Source organism: Lepisma saccharinum, chromosome 27 (genome assembly GCF_977018435.1).
Source record: "Lepisma saccharinum chromosome 27, izLepSacc3.1, whole genome shotgun sequence".
NCBI classification, from domain to species: domain Eukaryota; kingdom Metazoa; phylum Arthropoda; class Insecta; order Zygentoma; family Lepismatidae; genus Lepisma; species Lepisma saccharinum.
Window position 1 is genome coordinate 45,383,431 of NC_139255.1, and position 22,749 is coordinate 45,406,179.

Below are 22,749 nucleotides of genomic sequence, written 5' to 3' on the forward strand. Positions count from 1 at the left end.
CATGTGCGTTCTGTTGCCACACCACAGACGTGTGTTAACATCGAATGATCAGGGTAAGAGTTATTGTGTGTTGGAGTTAGTGAATGGATTTTTATCTGGGGCATGCGAAGAGCGCTGTGTATGTGCCACCCAGGGCAAAAGAATTGCCAAGGTACAACGGTGTATTGTTACAGCCGTACGAGACGTCTTGTCCTGTGTAACGGAAGAACTCTAGAATGGTCTGGACATGTGCCACTCGACACAGGGTTCACATTTTAAATCTTTACGATTTTTCGTGATGTTAGTAATATCGTAACGAACCTTAAAGTTCGTGGGATCTTAAGAGTATCTAGCAGGTTAACCAGTTAATTGATGGGGTGATGTAAACTACTCATCATTCATCCTCTTGATGAGACCACTAGTCATTGACATGACGAGTTATCGCTTGGCATGCGAAAGGTACAAATTACACAAAGGAATTAAACTACTGAAAAGACAATGGTCACTCGTTGGATTTTGTGAACCGTTGAACCTGTATCATGGCTGGGTGTAGGATAATTACCTGTCTATCTGAAGTCTTTAGCTGAATGAAAATAGCGAAGTCCTCTGTAAGCTTCTCTCCTATTTGTCGACCAGAGCGTTGTTCTACTCCTCACCTACTGACTTGCTGACCACCTTCTCTCTCTCCACTCAATCTCCAAAGTCAGTCACCTCCCAGCTTGTCTCACCTCTATATTCCCTGGCCATCGAGCTCTTCCTCGATGCCGAATCGCCGAATCGTGTGATTATCATAATTGCTACCATGCAAACCGCTGACACCATAACCAGAAGTATTACCTGTTCCTGAATGCTCAGGAGGTTTGCATGGCACAACACAATGCATTGTAAACATGCCTAAGAGGCTTGAGACAGCTGAGAAAAACAAGTGAATGCCCTGGTCAACATGAAGCGTTCAGAGAGACTTAATAAAATAAACATATAATCTTAGGGATTGTTACGATATTTCTTCTTGAATTATCTTGTGTATATTGACTACGTCAGCCGAGAATTGTTTGATTGATTGATTGATTTGCTTTATTTTACTTCGCTTTTGTGCCACTCTTGGGTAATTTGCAGGGGTGTGCGGGACAGAATTTTTTGGGTCGGGACGGGAAATTTTTTAAGTCCCGACATTCGGGACAAAGTCGGGAAATTTTCGGGACGGGAAATGTTCGAAATTTCCCGAAGCGCTGGAAATCTCGAATTCTACACGTCATTTTTACTTTAAGCGATTGTTTTCGCATTTCTGGTACAAAAACGAACAATTTTCGATAATTTCCAGACATTTACCATGCAGAAAACGTCGAGAATTAACGACTTTTGAAAATGACCATTCGGTTTTCCCCGACTGCTCGGGATCCCGAAAAGTGGGGAATTCGTTTTCCCGATCCCGGTCCCGAATTTTCGGGATCCCGCACACCCCTAGTAATTTGCGAAGATGCGAATGATATGATGAAATTGATGAATGGACACTCACAAACATCCATGCCCAGGCCAGGATTCGAACCCGAGACCCCCTGGCGTCGTAGCGCGATGTGCTAACCACTCCTTCACGGGGGCCTGCTAAGAAAGAATTGTTTTAATGTATGCTTTTACTATTAATGTGAAGTGAGTGAGAAGGTTGCAAGATGTTTCGAGATAGCATGTGAATCATCAAAGATGGTTCATCGCTACGATTTTTTTCCGTGACTGTTCTAGCTAGCCAAGGCCAGTAAGTCGATAAGGTTACGTCACAGATCCCAGACAGGTTCGTTGCGCCAAAGAGAAGATGTGTAGTGGTTGGCGTCGTGTGTGTGACGAGATTGCTTTTTCCCGGTGACGAAGTCCGCGCTAGAGGGAAGGAACGTAGCGACTACTTTCTCCGGAAGCCAGAACTCACCGGCGATACGTGCAGGAGTGGGATTGTGGTGGGGAGGATGCCTCACAGTGATGCCAACCCTAGCATAATGGCGCTAAACCTAGTAACAATTTGAACTTCATTGGCACCAAGGCTTAACGTGAGCCAGAATTCACCGGAACGGAGTTCCGGTAAATCAATTTGGTGCCGTTCCTGCTGCGACATTGAACATCCATTTTATTAATTTAATACAGGGTGACAATTAATGAACTATATGAAATAAAACGGAAATTAGGGACAAACCACGTAGTACACAAACTGTATTGCACATGTAAACGGCACTACAGACATTCGGATCTAGGTTATGACATGTTCGATATGTCTGCCATCTCTGGCGATGATGTGGGGCAGACGAACAGCAAAATTCTGCATGACCCGCTGAAGTGTCGAAAATCGATGACCTCCTGAATGGCAGTTTTCAGCTCGGCAATGGTTTTGGGGTTATTTCTGCACACCTTGTCCTTAACATAGCCAGAATGCGGTCCCCAAAATACTCCTCCACGACATTTTCACTTGAAAATGGCCGACATTAACACGTTGCTTGCGCATACGCATACGAATTCCCATCATGCCCTGTGGCCAGCCACGCAGTTTGGACGTCATCACGCAAACCGTTCAGAAATTATGACGGTTTTATTTCATATAGTTCATTAATTGTCACCCTGTACATACACAAGAGTACAATCTTTATGACAATAATTCTTGTAAACAATAGATCATGCCTCCCAGATGGCGTAGTGGTAACGTTGTCCCCTTGTATTGAAAGGAACCCGGGTTCTATACCCGGTGGAGTCTCATAGTGGTTCGGATCTCACTCTAAACTGTAAGTCCTGTCTCGATTAGTCTTCCTAAAGTGGACTAAACAACAATCTCAAACCAAAGTAAACACTAGATGAAGAAAAAAAGGGAATGTTCTTGTACTAAATTGTTGGTGTTCTTCATGAGTGTCCCTTCATCAATTTCATCTCATCCTCATCTTCGCGATTAGTCAAAACTGGCATAAAAGCGAAGTAATATAAACCGATTTAATCAATATCAAATCCCCAATTATTTCGCGAGGAACATTTTGTGGAAGGAAATCTTTAGAACTTAAGAGGTCATAAGTAAAACAAGCGAGCCGTTGTTCTAAGTCCCCGATTTTTCTCAAGGGTTTTCGAGTACAACGCTTGACTAAACACATAAGTTCACAATTCCAGAACACATTCATAAATTGGGCTTAAAACTACAGTTATCAGAAAAATATATATTTATATTGATAAATTAATAGATAATATATAATAGGATAATAGATCCTAACACAATTTAGTCCCATTTCTTAATGTAAGAATCTAAAACAGTACTTTTCTTATCGGGAGGTTGGCAACACCGATACCTCGTCCCCCTACGCATGCATTTGCAAGCCGTCTCTCTGCGCTGAGGTTGCGTGAGGCATGGGTGCGTGTCGTGCCAAGTTGATACGCAGCCAGCGCTGCATGTGCAAAGGCAAGGTTGGGGATGAAGACGCATCTACCAGGTGGATCTAATACGATTGTACAACTGGCAGTTTGTTGCACATGTTTCGTTAATATGTAACGACCCCATTGGAAGTCATTGGGGATAAAGAAGTAGAGAAAATAGAGGAAATGGAAGAAAGTAGGAGAGAGGCAAAGACGTAGAGGGAAAGAAATAAAGTGGGAGAGAGGAACGGAAGTAGAGAAAAAGAAAGATGGAGAAAGGAAAAGAAATAGCGAAAAAGAAAGGGGGAGAAAGGAAAAGAAATAGGGAAAAAGATAGAAAAGGAAAGAAAGAGGGATAAAATAAATTGAGAACAAGAGAGAAAGAGAAGAAAGGAAATGATATAGAGAAAAAGATAGAAAAGAAATGGAGGGAGAAAGGAAAATAAATAGAGAAAGATAATGAAAAAGAGAGAAAGAAGGAGAATGGAAAACAAATAGAGAAACAGATAGAAAAAGAAAAGAAGGGCGAGAAAGGAAAAGAAATAGGGCAAAAGATAGAAAAGGAACGAAAGAGGGATAAAATAATTTGAAATAAAGAGAAGAAAGGAAAAGATATAGAGAAAGAAATAAAGAGGGAGAAATGGAAAAAGAAATCGCGAAAAAGATAGGAAAAGAAAAGGAGGGGAGAAAGGAAAAGAAATAGAGAAAATAATGGAAATGGAAAGAAAGAGGGAAAAGAAATAGAGGAAAGAGGTGAAAGGAAAAGATATAGAGAAGAAGATAGTAAAAGAAAAGGAGGGAGAAAGGAAAAGGAATAGAGAAAACGATAGAAAACGAAAGAAAGAGGGGAGAAGAAATAGAGGAAAGAGGTGAAAGGAAAAGATATAGAGAAGAAGATAGAAAAAGAAAAGGAGGGAGAAAGGAAAAGAAATTGAGAAAAAGATAGAAAAAGAAAGAGAGAAAGGAAAATAAATAGAGAAAGAGATAGAAAAGAATGATGGAGAAATAAAAAGAATTAGAGAAAAGATAGAAAAAGAAAGTGGTAGAGAGGAAGATAAATTGAGAAAAAAAGAGAAAATAAAGAGGTAGAAAGGAAGGAAACAGAGAAAACGAAAGTGGGGAAAGAAAAAGAAAGAAGAAAATAAAGGGAGGGGGAAGAGTGCTTTGGATTCCACTTTGTACTGTAGTAGGTCTGTTTCCGATTAGCTTATTCTGACAAAACTTGACTTTAATGATTCCACAACAACGACAATTTTCTCCCTACTGAGAAATGGATTCAAAACTTCGTGACCCATTAAGTGACCGCAACTTAGCATCACATGAGGGTGAGGTGGGTTGCTGGCTTCCAGGATATATAATTGTTCTTATAAAGAGACAATGTCGATAACTTTTCCTGCTGACGGTACAGACAAAGGCTCTCGTACTGCCACATGCGACAAGCGCAGTGACCAAGCACAATTACGGACTGCATCGAAATTGCAATTCCGCGAAAGCCACGACTGTTTGTTTGTCTCGTTCACAGAAGCCGTTTGTGTCCCGTCACCAGAGAAGCGTTTCTCCCTTCCACATCGGCGGTTCCGAACATAAACAGCCCAACAGCCACTAACAGGAAATGAACTCCTGTCGCACTCTCTCTGCCAACAATGGGAGGAAAAGAGTTCCGCTAATTACACAACAATAGGAAAGGAAATATTGCAACAATGAAGGAAATTTGACAAATGTGCTTTATTCTCCTGAACTCTGGCGCTATCATAAAGCTTAATTGAGGACCACAGACTGTATTGAGCGTGTCTGCAATATGATAATAGCCGGTGCTAATGAACGCCAAAATAGAGAAATTTGTTCCTATTCAGTATAATAGAGATACAGTATAATAGACTCGCTTCCGAGAACCGATTTTTAAATGCCCTGGTTCGATTACTATGTATGCATGATGTATTTATTTTTAGGAACAAGAGTCTCGTATTTGATATATGAATACATCATGTGTGGTTCTGAATTCACATTGCTTTATGTGCCTGTCTGTACATATTGTAATGGTATGGTGCTAAAATTACCATCGAGTGAGACGAGAATCTTTTTAAAAGTTGCTAATAAGTTTTAACATCACACGCAAAAATTGTTATTTAGGATATAGTTTTGTTTAATTTTTAGATTTTTCTTCCCTATTTGGGGCTTCCGCCACACAAACACTCCTTAGCTATTCCACTACCTAAATATAACCAGCCGACCTCCGTAGTGGAGCGGTTATCACACCGCGCCACGACGCCAGGGGTCCCGAGTTCGAATCCCGGCTTGGACACGGGTGTTCTTTGTAAGTGTCATCACATCTTTACTCATACCCATCTTCGCGATTAGCCAAAAGTGGCAGAAAAGTGAAGTAAAATAAACCAAATCGATAACATCAATAATAAACATCGTCATTATAAGACTTCTTATTTCTTTAGCACTTACTTTGTTATACTAAAGAACAGTGGCGCCCCCCCCCCACGCCGTCACAGTCTTGGCACTCGATAGCCGCTACTGCTAAAAAGCGCTACAAAATATTTTACTAACAAGATTTGTCCTGACAATACGTAAGTCAAGAAGAACCTACAATCTTAAAATTCCCCGCAAAATCATTCAAAATGCATAATGAGAATAGTCTCAACGGGACGTCCCGCGAAGGGGTGGGGTCAATCCCCTGGAACATCTTGGAAATAGTACTATTAATAGTAATGCATGAAAAATTAATACCTTAGCATACTTCTTTTATGTCGCAATATTTAAATCCCCAGCTTACCACTTTATACCGAATGAAAGTTTACCGCAAGTGCTCACGACAAGAGGGATCAGAACGAATACAGAGGACACAATTAGCTGACCTTCATTTATCCTTCTTTAGACAGCAATTCGGGATGTTTCTTGGTGGGATTTACCACGAAATACCATAGCATATGTTTCACTAATCCTAGCGCAACCCTGTGTGGTCTCTTCTTTGCGAAACCCGCATCCTTTTGCAAGTGACGTCACTCGAAATAAACGGACATAATTTCATGTATGCAAGCTGCAGCCAATTACAAAATCATACTGTGATTTTCAACAGCTGACGGTCTTAATTCAATTTATATCTGTATTGGGAAATTGCCTACCGCAGCGCATTCAGCCCTACAGGATATTACACAATCATAAATATATTTCTGTACACCATAATATATGCAGGTAATTATATATGTGCATATATTACCTCTGGCATAAATATGAATCTTTTCGGAATATTCGATGAAATGTAGGTACGCCCAAAGCATCTCTTGCCTAAATTTGTTTAGTTTTGTATTACTTTGAGTTTTTGTTTTATGTCCACTTTATGCACAGATAGGGTAATCGGGACTGGACCTATAGTTTTAAGTGGGTTCTTAACAACTATGTGCCTACACTGAGAAATCTAACTTGGGACCCCTTGATTACAAGGCGACGACGTTACCACTACGCTATCTGAGATGCTATGTTTCGTATTGCTTATACGTATTGTTGTTGTCCAGCATCTCTATAACCCCCTTGCTCCAAGTTTTACGTTTTTGCATTTCTTGACAGTTTCATATTACTTTAAGCGTCAAAAATATGTAGAACGACTTTAGAAACACCGTGTACTTAGAGCAAAAATTAAACCATAGGAAAACAAAAACCTACAACGAACTTTTCAGCATTTCATTTTCCATTTTAAAAATAGTAGCAGCCTGTTAAAAAAGCCAGATTTACGGTGTTTATTTTTGTTGCGCATAGATGGCAGGAGAGTAGGTGTATATTTTTAGAAGCGCATCGACCCACTTTAGTATTGTTTGTGAGTATAAGTATACACACATTTAGTGGCGAAAATAAAAGTATACATAATTGTGTACGTTCTGGTTTACATGCACTGTTAACTTGTCATTTTGTCTTTTTGATGATGTAGCTGTCGTTTAGGAAAGAGTAACTTATTGCTTTATTCCTGTTCTTACAGATCGGCAGGCTGGCCAAAGGAGGGATGACCCGGTTGAGCTTGGACGGTGAGAATGTCGCGCCGAAGATTATGAAGTCTTCTGGGAAGATCCCGACCCCTACCGTTATAGCTCAGAGCCCATCCCCACCGGCCCCTCCCGAGATCTCGGAAGAGGTGTGTCCGAGATTCGAACCCAAGAGTGGCGGGAGCAGCGCGACGACGACGACCGTGGTGACGGGCTCCACCACGACGACGACGGTGGTGACTGTGACAGACGTCGAGCCGGAGGTCGTCATTTCACCGGTTCCAAGAAGCACTCCGGACCTCCGCGTGGACTTCTTCGCCGAAGTGGATGCTGGCCAAGACGATGACGAAGGTGCCGGTGGTGGGGGAGCGAGGGGAGACCAGAAGGGGGCCCTCCACCCACCGGTGGAGATGGGATGCGGTATAAACCCAACGGGCGTGAGGCAGCAGCCAGTTTTGCCTGACGTGGTGAACCTACTGACTCCGCAGGAGCTTCACGACTTTGAGATGAAGTACGGAAGCCCTCATCACAGCAGGTCTCAATCGGTGAAAACGGTGAAAAGGCCAAACTACCTAAGCCTGCCTCAACAGAGATCCCGAGTAGCTAGCATGCCGAACACGGGGAACGAAGAAGAGTACTACAGGCTCCGACATTTCAGTATAACAGGGAAGGGAGTCATCAACCGAGGGGATTCCCTAAAGAGTCGACGGTCTAGGAGCAATAACAGTGTAGCTTCCAGCAACTCTAGCCACAGGTAAGCCTACAGTTTTGTATTTACTCAATTGCAGAATTAGGGACGTTAGTATTGTACAAGTTTACTTATCAGTGCATTCAGTAAATTGCTTTCTGAGAACCTAACGAGGTCCTGGCGACCGACATCACTTTACTCATCTATTAAGGTCCTCTACCGTGAATTCTCTTATTCTTACTTCTGCAAGCATCACATACGGATAATTTTCTTTCATTTGCCCCTACAGTGAGTCGAACCTGGTGTCTCTTGACTGCGGAACAATAGACAGTGAAGTGACGGAAGATGAATTCAGCATGTCGATAAAAGAAATGTTTGCATTCAGCAGCAACTTTAATAGGCAACCAGGCCGACAAAATTGTAAGAAGTGTTGCATACATTTAGGGTAGTCCAACTACTTGACTAGACTCTGGTACTTCTACCTGTGCTTCTTCGATTATTTGATTTATTTATTTTGATTTTAAAATTTTGGGTGCGTCAGCACTTAGGCTATTTTGCTTCCGTCACATTATACGGGGTCCAGCCCCGTACCGTTACAAATAACAACTCTAACGTTGCATAAATAAAGTCCTAAAATATTCTGACTTCCGTCAAAAGCTGAGGCTGTAAACGGGCACTCAGCACACATAAGAACAGGACAACACACACAAAATTATACTGGCCATAGTGCCAGTCGCCAGAGTCTCGTTCGTCTGCAAAATTCAGTCCAGGGTATACTTCGTGGAAGTGAGGTTGACTTTTGGACGCCTACGTGGAAGGTCTCCGCTTCTTTGATTAGACTGTTCGCCTTGTAATCAAGGGATCTTGGGTTCGATACCCGGTGGAGGTACATAGTGGTTCGGATCCCATTGTAAACTGTAGGTCCAGTCCTGTTTAGCCTTTCTGTGCATAAAGTGGATTTTAAAATCAAACTCGAACAACCAAACAATTAGTGTTGAAAAGTGGCAATAATATGTAAGAATCTTTCACTTCTCGTAGGGTTTGAAACCAGAACCTTATTGTTTTGTCATGGAAATGTGTACTAAAGCTATCAGTTTCCATTAGTGCCTTAACCTCTACGTCATGCACTAAGTAAATATATTGAGGTAAAACGGGAACCAGCCTTTGTTGTTTTTGGTTGTTTTCTGGCCTCCCTAGGTTAATTGCAATGCTGAGGATTATCAGTTTACGAAATAGACGAAGAGAAAAACACCAAAATATGGCATGTTTATATCATTCTAGCCACAGGACAGAGAGGTGACTACATGAATGTACCTTTCTTCACAGGAAAATAAACCACAGATAAACATATTATAACCCCCCTTCCCCCAAGTGGGTCTATCAGTGCAGGTATGAGTCTCGCAACCCATAGATGATTAGACAGGAGTTTCTCAAGTAAATGTACGGTCACTGCCGGGGTGAACGCAATGCAATTGCGAAATACGAGGACAATTTAATCTGATCAAGTGTGTACCTCTACGCAGACCTTTTGGGAACATGTGCTAAGCAAGTAGCGAGCCATTAGGGCTACAAAACGATTGATCCAGTCTCGAAGATTGATTGATTCCTTGATATGGTTTAGTTATTTGTTCTGCCACTTTTGGGTAATCGCGCTGTGCTAGCCGCTCCGCCACGGACGGTTATATATATATAAATGGATGTATGTGCGTGTGTGTGTGTATATATGTATTTGTTTGTTCCGGCATAACTCTCGAATGCCTGGAGCAATTTCAACCACACTTGGTGCACGTATCACTTGCAATCTGGAAATAATATTTGGGGGCAAGACACCACTGGCACCCCTAGGGGTGACATGTAAAAATATTCTAGAAGCACCGATATTAAATTCCGCACAAACAGACATCCGTGACTCTATGCAATCCGCACAACGATAGTGTTTCTCGGGTTGTCTAACATTCAGGCTGTGTTGCGAATGGAATCCATAGTTTGCTTGACACTCCCAATGCGGTTCAACTCCAAGTTCATCACCTATAGCATGGGGGGTGAGAGGAGGTGAAAAATAAAATGCCACAAATGACCTAGATTAGTGTCGAATCCATAGATTTCGGAGTCGCTAAGCTAATTGGTGACATTCACGATCACATTTAAAATTAGTAGAGAATAAATGCTCTGTGCATTGCTATACAAATCAATCAATCAATATTGTGAGCGTCATTACGGGCTTAACATGGTTGGCAATGAACTTTTACGAACGCAAGGTCTCGTATCCAAGGTCACAAGGTACACAAGTGTTTTTCCCCTCTGAAATCATTACATCTGACTGATGACTGAAGGCAAATACTGAATGTCAACGCAACATGGATTCCAAATGTAAACAAGCTCGAAATGGCTTAATGTCAGAGCATCAATAGAGTGGATCAGGCAGCCAAATTGCATTATCCCGATGGACACTCGCTGATGGCAAGGTAAATACGTTTTAACCCACTGACTCATGGGATTAGGGCACAAGGAATCTCATCGCGTCAACAGTCCAAGTTAGTAATGGTCTTAGATGCCAGTGATAGATGAAATACAAGGCCGATCGGTTTGTTGGCGCGTGGCCTTGCTTCGATTTTTTCATCGAGTGGATGTTAATTGCTTATTATGTGAAGATTGAGCTTCCTCGTTTATTTTAACATTTGTGCTCATAACGTATCAGGCAGATTCCTCCCAGTCGCGCTTCTGGGCATGCGCAGGTGCTTACGACGCACGAGTCTGCGCATCACGTTGCGCGGAAGTTCCTCCCATATACTCTTTTTATTTCTTCTGCGCATGATATATCGGCAGTCTCTTGCATGTTGCTTCCTTTGTTGTCATGCCAACGGAGTAGACAATTCAGGATCTAGTCATCAAATGCTTCCCGAATCGAGTCCCGGACTGGGCATGGGTGTATATTATCATCATTCATCCTCATCGTGATTTACTCTAAGGAGAACGGAAACCGTATAAAAATAAGAAAAATATACGAAACACAAATATCTTGTATGAGCTCAATTAGACATATCCTATGTTGATTTCAGTGGCGTATGCGGAGTCCAAGATCAGGGCTATCTCACTGTCACGTGGTCCTGTGCTATGAATAGAAATAAATTTACCAACTCCTAAGAAATCAGGTTGCCAACTCAAAGGAAATCAGGTTGCCAACTCAAAGGAAATCAGGTTGCCAACTCAAAAGAAATCAGGTTGCCAAATCAAAGGAATTCAGGTATATAATATTATTTACAATTGCTGATCGATTTTTCTCCTGTATTTTATTCTCTAGACTTCAGGCTTCAATATAGGCTTGATTTATTGATTCTATTTATTTTTCTTCGATTTTCTGCCACTTTTGGCTAATCGTGAAGATGAGGATGAATGGTCATAAGATGAGCGGGATAAAGGGACAATCACAAATGTATGTAGGGACGACGCAACAAGAGCCGCGTAGAGTATTTTTATATCAACATAATACTTGAACACATTTTGACACGTTAATACATTAAAATTATATTTATTTGAGCTTAGTTTCATACAATGAAAGACTGAAATTTCCTCAAAACTAAATTTTTACAGTTTCTGAGTCGATTTTCTGTTCATACCCAAACTCAACTTTAGTATTTCTATGATGCATTGTTCTTTACCGAGAATACTTTTCGTCATTTACTTTTGAACACGTTTAAACGAAATTCACGTTCACACTATAGAAAATTGACGGGAGAAATAACTGCCTAAAACGGTCATTTTCCGGTACATTCAACTTCTAAAAGATACTAAAATCGTTTGTAAAGAATTAGTTCTGTTTGTAAAAAATATGTTTATTTTAAACTGTAATTTGAAGTCATTGTCTATCTTTATGCATGCATTAGGGAAAGTTTAATTCTTGCAGTTATAGAATAATAAGAACATGTCTTCAAATTTAAACAAAAAAACTGTTAAATCCCGTTGTTGATTTTTGACAGGCATACTGTCAAATTTTAACAGTAAAATATTGTAATTATTACGGCAACTTTTAACGGAGCAGACTTTCTTTAAAAATGCTATAAATTCTCGTCTACGGTTGGCAATATTTAATAGAAATTTGCCAATATTTGCTTCTTTACTGACATTTTCTAGGACCAGTGACTGGCAACAGCTGGGTTACCCCAAAAGTTGGAAATTACATACATATATTTAAATGCCAAGAGAGGTTACAATATAAATTTTGATATCTAAAACGATTGCAGAGTTGCAGATTCATTACAGAATGTTAGTATTTCGTGTATGGCACAGATAAATGCACGCGCAGATGCTTCAGTACTGTTTTACAATGTGAGCACGACCAGATTCGACTGGGGCGCCACAAGATCAAATCATGAAAAATATCTCCAGCGGAGAACAATTGATGTGACAATCGATAATAGAGAAAACAGTATCTTACGTAAACATTTGAAATCCTCTACTAAAGATTTGGTTTTCAGTCCCTCTATGGCAAATCCCTTACACATATTACACTCGAGCGAAATCACTTAATTGATCACATATTCAATAGGACATTCATGGACTCCAAATGACCTGCACGAGCCTCAAGAAGACCTTAATGGGGTAACGCCATGCCATATGAATTCTATTTTAACCTAATCATCCATATGGATGACAACAGTCACGTGATTTGTGCATTCATCAAAGCCAGTGGATACAAATGTTCATTTTTCCTTCCACTTTCTTGGGCAGTGGGATGTTCTTTTCATGACAGCGAAGCTCGGATATGACCCTCCCACCGATTTAGTATCTCTAGTTCCAGGCTTCCAGTGTTGCCAACTCCGATTTTGATTCGCTACTTCATTTGAAAAGACCTTGTCGGTGTTTCGATTATTTATGTGTTACTAGCTGGTTACCCGGCGTTGCCCGGGCACTTATTTATCCTTGTATTAAACAGGAAAATAATGAATTCTAACTATAGTGTAAAATGTAACTAATTTAAAATGTGATCGTGAATGTCACCAATCAGCTTAGCGACTCCGAAAACTATGGATTCGACAGTAATCTAGGTCATTTGTGGAATTTTATTTTTCACCCCCCTCTCCCCCCCTCATTGCCGATAGGTGATGAAGTTGGAGTTGAATCGCATTGGGAGCGTCACAAAAACTATTGATTCTATTCGCAACTCAGCCTGAATGTTAGACAACCCGAGAAACAATATCGTTGTGCGGATTGCGTAGAGTCACGAATGTCTGTATGTGCGAAATTTAATATCGGTGCTTCTCGATTATTTTTACGTCACCCCTTCCCACCCCACCCCTAGGGGTGCCAGGGGTATCTTACCCCAAAATATTATTTCCAGATTGCAAGTGATACGTGAACCAAGTTTGGTTAAAATTGCTCAAGGCGTTCGAGAGTTATGCCGGAACAAACAAATATACACACCCACCCACACAAACACATACATACATTTTTATATATATGTATATATATATATATATATATATATATAGATAGATAGATAGATAGATAGAGTGAACTTTTAAAGGTGGAGGACGTTGTAATGTTGTCGGAAATTCATGTAAATGATGATCGATTTTGTTTATTTTACTTCGATATTCTTCCACTTTTGGCTAATAGCGAAGATGATGATGAGTGATGAAATTAAGGAAGAGACAATCGCAAAAGTTACCCATGCCGGCATTCGAACCTGGTACCCCTAGCGTCGTAGCTTGCGGTACTAACCACTCTGCCACTCAAGTTTGTGAGTTATAGAAAAGGTGTTAATTATATATTGGTCGATCTCCGTTGCGTAGTGGTTAGCGCAACGCGCTACAACATCAAGGGTTCCGAAATCCCGGCCTGGTCATAGGTGTTCTTTGTAAGTGCCCTTCATCACATCACCACTAATCGCTGCGATTAGAAAAAAGTGGCATCAAAGAGAAGGCAAATTAACGCAAATTATGATTTTATTATATCATAATTTCACTAGGGAGCATAGGGACTCGAACCCAAGACTCCTTTCTTTCGACCAGCCGTCTCCCCCTCCCTGTTCGCCTCAAGCGAATCTGAAAAGAAAAAAACAATGCAACGTGTGGAATTTTCGCGTGCCCTTGCAACACTGCCTTTTTAGCAATGTTAAGAGGGAGGGTTGGTTTTTTCTTAATGCTAGTGAGTCTGAATACGCTCCGGGGCGGGTATTGATCCGCCGAGGGATGCTGTTTCTCATCTTGAGGCTCTTCTGAGATAGATGACATCCTCGCGTAATAATATGGCCATAAGGAACAAAGGAGTCAGGGTGGCTCGTGGGGGGGGGGGAAGAGGAGGTCGTAAATACGGGAATAAATCTTGTTTTTTTCTCATAGAATTATCTCCCGTATTTAAATTGCTTAGGGGGTGGCTAACTTGTCAGTATATTACACGCAAACTTTGGCAACGTTATATCGTACTAGACTAAGAAAGCAGAGGTTTTGGGTTCGAGTAGCACTTAAGGAATTGGTACGTTTTTGTACTCCTCACCGTGGTCTACCTTCGTCCGTGAAAAAGCCTTGTGCATATTCACCTGCATATGCCAGAGTTTCGGATTCGTGCTCTGGTCTAACGTAGATTCTAGGCTGAGTTTTTACAATGGTTGTTTACAGTGACGGGGATTGGGTTCCAAAACTGGAAGGGCAATGCCAGTTTACTTTTCCATTGTAGATAAAGTATAGCCTAGTGCGAAGCAAAAGTAGCAAAATGGGGGGTGGGGGGAACTGACCCTCCCCATAATCGCCACTACAGCTTGTTAAGCAATTCAGGAAGGTAAAAGTGTTTATGTCCACTTCATACTGGGTAGGCTAATAGGGACTGGACCAACAGTTTTAAGTTGGATCCGAAACACTGTACACGTTCAGTTGTGGGCTTTCGATCCGGGTTCGAATCCCAGCCCTTCATCAATTTCATAAATCGCCAGTCATCCTCAACGTCGCGATTAGCAAAAAGTGGAAGAAAAGCTACTTTAAATTACAAAAATTCTAAATACGAGACAGTGTACAATATTCCTCCTACGGGGATAGGACCGGCGACCCCTTGATTACAAGGCAACAACGTCAGGCACTACATAGCCAGGGAGGTACAGTCACGGACACTGCCGGCTTGTAACGATTCCATTGAAAGTCAATGTATTCATTACAACCCGGCAGTGTCCGTGACTGTACAATGTGCAAGGGATAAGGACAATCGTAGATTTAAGATATGGTCAAAGAAGAGACTTCACTAAAGTATAAATGAGATTATTCGAAACATTTCTGTTTCGTTTAAAAGTTTCGAAGGGCTCAAAAGAAGAAGTGGGTGCCAAGCACCCTTTTGCAGTCCTCTGGCACCCCTATTTATGTACGCAGGTAGAGTGAGATTATTTCCGTAGCTGTTGTGCATTTTCAGCTTGGAAGCGAGTCATAACTCCTGAGAGCACCAATCAACAAGCGAGCCGCTGACGTCATCTCTGCCCAGCACCTATCTCTAAACCTCATGTTCGTGCTCTACGCTGTTGGTAGGCTCACTAGCTAGTCTTCTGAAATCGGCTGGAGCCCACTTGCATGTGTGTTCTGTAGCAGTGTTGCCACATAAAGGGAAATTTCCCTTTTGCAGGGAAATTCGGACCGAAATTTTAGCCAAAAGGGAAAAAGGAATTTCGATGAAAAATACCACAATTTTCAGGGAAATTATAAGATATCTGGCTACATTATTATAGTATATGTTAAGTTCCAGTTTCATATGCACATTTTCATTTTTTCTGTTGTTTTTCTGCTTCCTTTAATATAGCCTTTATCTATTTATATTTCTGATAAGTGCATCGCTTTTCTGCACCTTCGTATAATATTAACGATGAGGATTAACGATTTAATAGATCCCTTACCAGGATCCAAACGTGGGACATCTGGTCAGGAAGCGATGAAAGTGACATGTATGTGAAAAATTTAACATTTCTTATTCACACGGACATGGACCACTAATAATAATAATAATAATAATTACAGCTGATGCTACTACCACTACTTATACGTATTATTATTATTGTATGATTTGCCTAGGTGAAGGGAAAAATTGGTCCAAAAAGGGAAATTTTGCTCCTTGGAAAGGGAAATTGTGCCCTTATATTGTGGCAACACTGTTTTGTAAAAGTGTAGACTTACCGCGTTTGCACACATACTGTTCTCTTGTAGGGGTAGTTTTCCGCGACAGCACCGATCCCGACCGTGTTTTTCATCGACACAATCGCGGTCGCTATGACCTTGGAGGGAAGGCATGAAAGCCTGATGACTCCTGCCCTGCGTTGCCAACCTCTCGATAAGAAAAAGTTGTTTAATCTGTGAAACAGAGGCGTATATCCGGGGCTATCAAGGCTATCTGCGAAGCCCAGACTCGGGGAATAAAATACAGGAAAAATATATATCAAAAAAATTTTCATTTCAATAAGAAGATGAACCTATTTCTTAGAAGTTGGAAACATTGCCCGCTTTCTTTGAATTCGCGAGACGGCTGGCCCAGCTAGCGGGCAACTCCACGGGGTTGACGGATGAGCTTGACAGGGCTCCGATTAATGTTGCAAACCAATTTTTCCCACCATGTAATTTTCCCAGGATCGGGGAATTGTGGAGTCAAACTGTTACAGGAGAGAGAACAGGGTTGCATATGGCGGGGGGAAACCCTCTGAACTTCCTCAACGGTCTGGGTCAATGTTGCAAACCAATTTTTCCCAGCACGTAATCTTCCCAGGAATGGGGAATTTTGAAGCCAAATTATCGCAGCAAGGGGAAAGCGTGTCCCATGCATGGACAAGAACATCATTGAACGCTTGCAGAGGAGTTGAAAAAGAGGTCGTTGACCTTCAAACAACTAGAGATACAGTGGGGAGTAGAAAATTGTTGGCTGAGCGGAAATGGTTTACCGAAAGGACAAGGACCAGTTCTAGTCTAGATGGCGTCGAGTGGTCTTGGTGCGTGGAATTTATTTAGAGGCAGCGTGTGAATACAGTAGTGAGTGGATTGTATTTTTGTGAATGATATGTGCTGTGTGTTGTGTAGTGAACTGAAATGAGGGACATAATTAACAAGCTGTCTTTTCGGCTTACGAATTACGATAAGCTCCAAATCGTTGTGGATTTTTCTTGTATGTCCACTTTATGAACAGATAAGCTAATGGGGATCGGACCTACAGTTAAAGTGGTATCTAAACCACCATGCATCGAACCCGGGACCCCTTAGTTTCAAGGCAACGACGTTATTACTGCGCTTACAAGGAGTACCCGAACTTACAATCGTGAAAATAGGTAGGTTGAAAATTTATTTTTATTCTCGTATATAGGCCTACATAATATTTCACAATAAGAGCCTCTCATTTATGCAAATAACAATGAAATTCTTGAAATCCTTTCCTTACTGACAGTGTATATTTCCATGTTTTATTTATGAGGTATATATTTTTAATCACAGAGTCACATCACTTGAACCCGCCACCCCAAATAAGTTAAAAACACAAAAACACCCCCCCAGCAAATTTTTGTCCATTCGAACACTATGATATGGTGCGATAGCCCAGGTAGTTAACCCATTATACGCCACTGCTGTGAAATTATGCTAAATGCTGTTGAATTGTGCTAGGATCTAAATAATAATAACAATGAATTATTATTATTGATATAATTAGTAACAGTAATTTATTATTATGATTATTTTAAGGGTGATCGTCATTTTAAGTTATGCATCTATTTTTCGAGATGAGTTCAACATTGAAGCTAGAGATGGTTTCAGTTGATTCGTCGACTACAAATCGGAACATTTGTTTCATTTGTGCCCCACAACTTTCTACCGATTTCGTGCCATGAAATGTCCCTCAGAGGAGAACGGAGGAATAAAGAAAATATGAAGAGTTTAAGGCGTGGTTGGAAAGGCATGTTCCTGGACCGGACACGTCATTTTATTTTTAATTTCTCAAATTATCATTCTTCGAAGCGAATTTCTCCCTCCCAGAGGAGCAAGTTTGCAAATTATATTATATGTTCCCATTCTGCAATCACAGACTGCTAGGTGTGAACGAAACTCATATTGTGTGACATGTCCTTCCAGGACGTATGAACACACTGTTGAAGTACACCATCCCGCCTGACAGATATTAATTTTGTTTCTGTAAGTTATGTCATTAATGGAAGTGCATGATTTTTATTTGTGAGTTTTGTTATGATGTACAACTTTGGTTCATTTTAAATTGCATAATCAAGATAAATATATTCTGAATTCATATGTTAAAACGTAAGTTCTGTGTTTTTGTTTCTATTTACTGCAAATCTTAATGTTTTCTCGTGTCATGGGAGGTATCACGCGTATACCAATATACATGTTGCTCATTCTCAATTTGTATTGAGATAAACATATTGTTATGGCTATTATTATCCTATGGTTGAACCTGGCACGACCGTGTCATGTGCTAGGTTTAGTGCTAGGGTTGGCATCGCTGCCCTGCTTCAAAACAACTTCCAGCTAAATTGTATGGCTTGGGTCTGTGTCCTCTTTTTCATTGGACATTCGTGTCGGGTTACGTGTGCGACTGTCCCATTTAGCCCCATTGTTTCTTGGTGCACTCGATATCAAGGTCGCAGTTGTTATCGGTGTGTGTGTAAACACGCTTAGGCTGTGTCCGAGAGATCACAAAAAGCAAGCTTGAAGTATGGTCTTGTCGGATGTAACGTCATTTTGTGAAGCTCGAAAGAGCCAAATTAAACGAGCAATCGAGTCCGCAGCATGGAGGAAGTTCACAAGAACTTCAGCTGACCGGGCGAGTCCAGTTAGTGAGCCTACCAAGAGTCCAGCGCGAGCAACAGGGGTAGCGATAGGTGCTGGGAAGAGATGACGCCAGCGGCTCGTTTGTTGATTAGCTGCTCCGGGACTTATGACTCGCTCCAAAGCTGCCAATGCAAAACGCCAGAGATGTTACGAAAGTAATACCACTCGACGCGCCAATGCACACTGGCTTATTACATTTGTTCGCTTGTTTGAAAATCTTGGAAATCGAAAGTCAGGCAGGTGTTTGGTTGTAGTTCTTCTAATGCGTGGAAATGTAAGCATAAGAACTTTTTAAAATGCTGTGTGATTTCTCTGATGAAAGGCAAGTGTTTATAACGCGGGAGAAAACAATGTCATCTTAGTTTTATCTACTGACCCTACTTGGCGCTGCAGTCGGAAGTGCAATTCGAAAGATTTTCGCTTCCAGTCCAATGCTTCGAGACTGAGTTGCGAGACCAATCTCGGAAGATGTTCGCTTCAAGTACTGTCTTGTATTCTATCCCGGTATTCTCTGGAGCAAGTGATCGAAAACAAGTCTCTCCGCAAGTAGTAACTCTAGATGGCGCGGCCAATGAATGCGTGAGAGGGGAAGTGAGTGCATGAAGGGGAAAATGCGGCTACAGCTAATCAGCTGTTAAAGCAATTGTGTACTGTTACGGCTGGCGTTCTACATGCTGGCGTAGGAAGCGGCGAATATGCCGCAAACAACAGCGGTGGCGTCGAGAGTTACTACGTGGCGGGAGGAAGTACTACACGCACCTTGTTCTACAGGCTGCTGGATTGGTCTCTTCCCCGCTCCCCACTTCCCTTGTCAGCATGAAGTGCGCCCGCCGTAAGACTGGACAATAGCTATAGGAGCAGCGCGTACTGCTTCGCTCCGCCCACTGGCTCCTTCTCCTGGTCTCCCCGATGGCGCAGTCGTAGCGTCGTCGCCTTTTAATCAAGAGGTTCCGGGTTCGATACCCGGTGGAGGCACAAGCAGTTCGGATCCCACTTTAAACTGTAAGTCCAGTCCCGATAGACCTTACTGTGCATAAAGTGGACTTAAAACACCAAAAAAAATGAATCAAAAATCCCTTCTCTACCTTTATGTGCGTCCTTACTCCAGAGATCTCCTGGACAGAGTATAGTTTAGGAGCGCTGCCTTAATTGTATGAAAAGAAAAAGACGTGACCATAGACGTCTTCACAAATCGATACTATTTTGTCAGCAAAAGATGACGGCAACAGAGACCAGATGAAATAAGCACTCCCCTACAGGTTATCAATCAAACATTTTGTCAGCTTCTCCTGTACCTTGCGGCTGACGTGCGTCAAGTAAGAAGCACTGAGGCATCACTTCTCCAGTTGCAAGAACAGTTTTTCGCAACCTGAAGAGTAAGAAAAAGACAGACAGACACATGTTCTCACAATTTCAAGTTGAATCTATGTTCCCTATGTTTGTAACAGACCCTCTAGAACCGCTGCAGAAATTGTTAACTTTTCTAGCAACTGTGACGAAACGAGGCGTGACTGTATGTTTGTTATTTTGCGTCGCTTTTCTGCTACTTTTGGATAATTGTGACGATGAGGATAAGGGGGTACTCATGTACAGTGTGGGGAAGCGTTCATAGCATAATTTAAATTCGCATATGGAGAAAAGTATTTTCACTGAATGGCCTTAGTACCTAATTATACAGAAAGGAATGCCATCTACCTGTTAATGTTTGAATATGACCCTTGGCAAATGAGGATCGCATTGCTTCTGAGAGGCGTAACGCTGTCCATTTCTCGTTCCAACATGTTTGTCGGGCTACTGGTGGCGACATCTCTGATGTGATCCTTCAGTTCCGAGATCGTAGGAAGGAAGGAAGGAACGCGCACGTGAGAATGGTGCTACGTGGAGAGGGGTAATGTGACTGCAGTGTTTGCGTTTCGCCCATTTCTACTCTTATGCACGGCCTTGTACGTACCTTAGCACCTGGATTAAGCTTTCATGACGTGTTTGGAACACTTCTTGCCTAAAAGAAAAGTGAGTTGTTCGAAGAGGACAAATCTGGGGACTGAGGTGGCCACTATCGCGAGGAATCATTTTCTGCGGAAATGCCTGTCGCAAGAAATCCACCACACTGCAAGCAGTAACAATAAACAACAATTAAAGCACAGTCTACTGCAAATGGCAGTCCATGCACAGAATAACGACAAATTATGCTATTATTATGTAAAACACTCATGCTGAAATTTGAACCTGTGAACTTCGTGGCGAGATCCAAAGTTGACCACTTAAAGTGTTCGTCCAGCAAAGAGAGATGTGACAAGACTAGGAACGATCTCGTCTCGTTCTCGTCTCCTCTCGGTCTCGGAGTCTCGATATTGATGATTTCAAATTTAATAAAAATACTTAATACAAACTTAAAAAATTAGGATTACAAGGATTACTGTACAAAAGGCTATTACAGCAGACAAAGAATAGTTAATACAGTGATATTTCTACTAGAACAACATTGTAAAAATAATGTATAGTATGCTTCAAATATTAAAAGAAACATCAAGAAAAAAGTATTAATTTATAAATAACGTTTTTAATCTAACTGAGGATAGTTTTGTGTCTCGAAATGCAACTAGTATGTAATGTACATACCTTCATATAAACTGCAGTTCGTACAGCAACGTCTATCATACACTTTCCTTGTTATAACTTTGTGCAAAGTGAACACTATACAAAACATAACAATTACATCATTTTTATACAACTTCCCAGTTTTAGTTCATTCTTGGCTCTGACCTCTGGGCTGTTGTTTTCCACGAAACAAAACAAGTTCACCTTTTGTTCCTCTAGTTACAAATCGGAGCAGCCATTCCAGTGATCATTACCGAAGACCACAAACAGACACCGCTGATAATTAAGGCCAGACAGTGGCTTGATGAGAAAGCATTGTTATTTTGTACGGTGCAAACACAATGGGAAAAACAAGCATGGTAACTTCGCCACAATAGTTGCTTCATGCCCACACCATCTCTAATTGCAATTCCTTTGTTTGTTACGAATTACAACTGCTAAATCACAGAATAACTGCAAACGAAATATAAGACTATGTAAAAATCTGTTTGCAATACACGTTCGGGTATTATATGCTCGGTTTCTTCATGTTTCTGAAAAGTAGTACATAAATAAATTTTAACGAAGTTTAAATTCCATGAAAGTGGTAACATCAGGATTGGACAAACTCCAGTAATGATATTTGCCAGTGTTTATTTTCATTAAATTTGTTCCGTTCATTTGATTTTTTAAATAAAATAAGCTTATGAGCTTTTTAATTACTTCAAATATTTATATATATATAATGAAACCATTATTAGGTGTATTTATTTACAACATTCTCCCAAGATAATTTAAATAGGTATAAATTATTACACCATTAAGCCTTGTTTCCATGATATGAAAATCTCAATATGCTGACCAAGGCAGAAATTTATTGTATTATGAAACATAAACTAAACGTAACGTTTCAACCTTCTAGTAAGGTCTTCTTCAGACTCTGCACCAAGTACAAATGTAACAATGTACAAGAAAGGACGATATATATACACAAACATTACTCCCCTCCAGACTATTAGAAAGTTGTTCTGGAACATTCTAGCACGTGGCTTTCCCTTGTCGACTGTCAACAACTTTCTAATAGTCTGGAGGGGAGTAATTTTGTGTATATATATCATCCTTTTTTGTACCTTGTTACATTTGCACTTGGTGCAGAGTCTGAAGAAGACCTTGCTAGAAGGTTGAAACGTTAGGTTCACTTTATGTTCTATAATAAAATAAATTTCAACCTTGGTCAGCATATTGAGTTTTTCAGGTATAAATTGTTTACATACTTAATGACTAATTTCTAGGGACGTGAAGTTTTAGTTTTATTTCCCCCTGAATTTCGATGTTATTTTTTACTGCAATTTGGTGT

The 22,749-nt window shown here is 40.9% G+C and overlaps 1 protein-coding gene across 2 annotated transcripts in view; it reads left to right on the plus strand.

Moving 5' to 3' along the window:
* LOC145980451 (uncharacterized) overlaps positions 1–22,749 on the plus strand; it is a 359,637-nt gene that overhangs the window by 261,684 nt on the left and 75,204 nt on the right. For both annotated transcript variants that reach the window (XM_083113549.1, XM_083113548.1), the window contains exon 2: positions 7,331–8,088. In XM_083113549.1, the coding sequence (XP_082969675.1) occupies positions 7,355–8,088 (734 nt within the window). In that variant the 5' untranslated portion in view covers positions 7,331–7,354. The remainder of the gene's footprint in view (positions 1–7,330; positions 8,089–22,749) is intronic.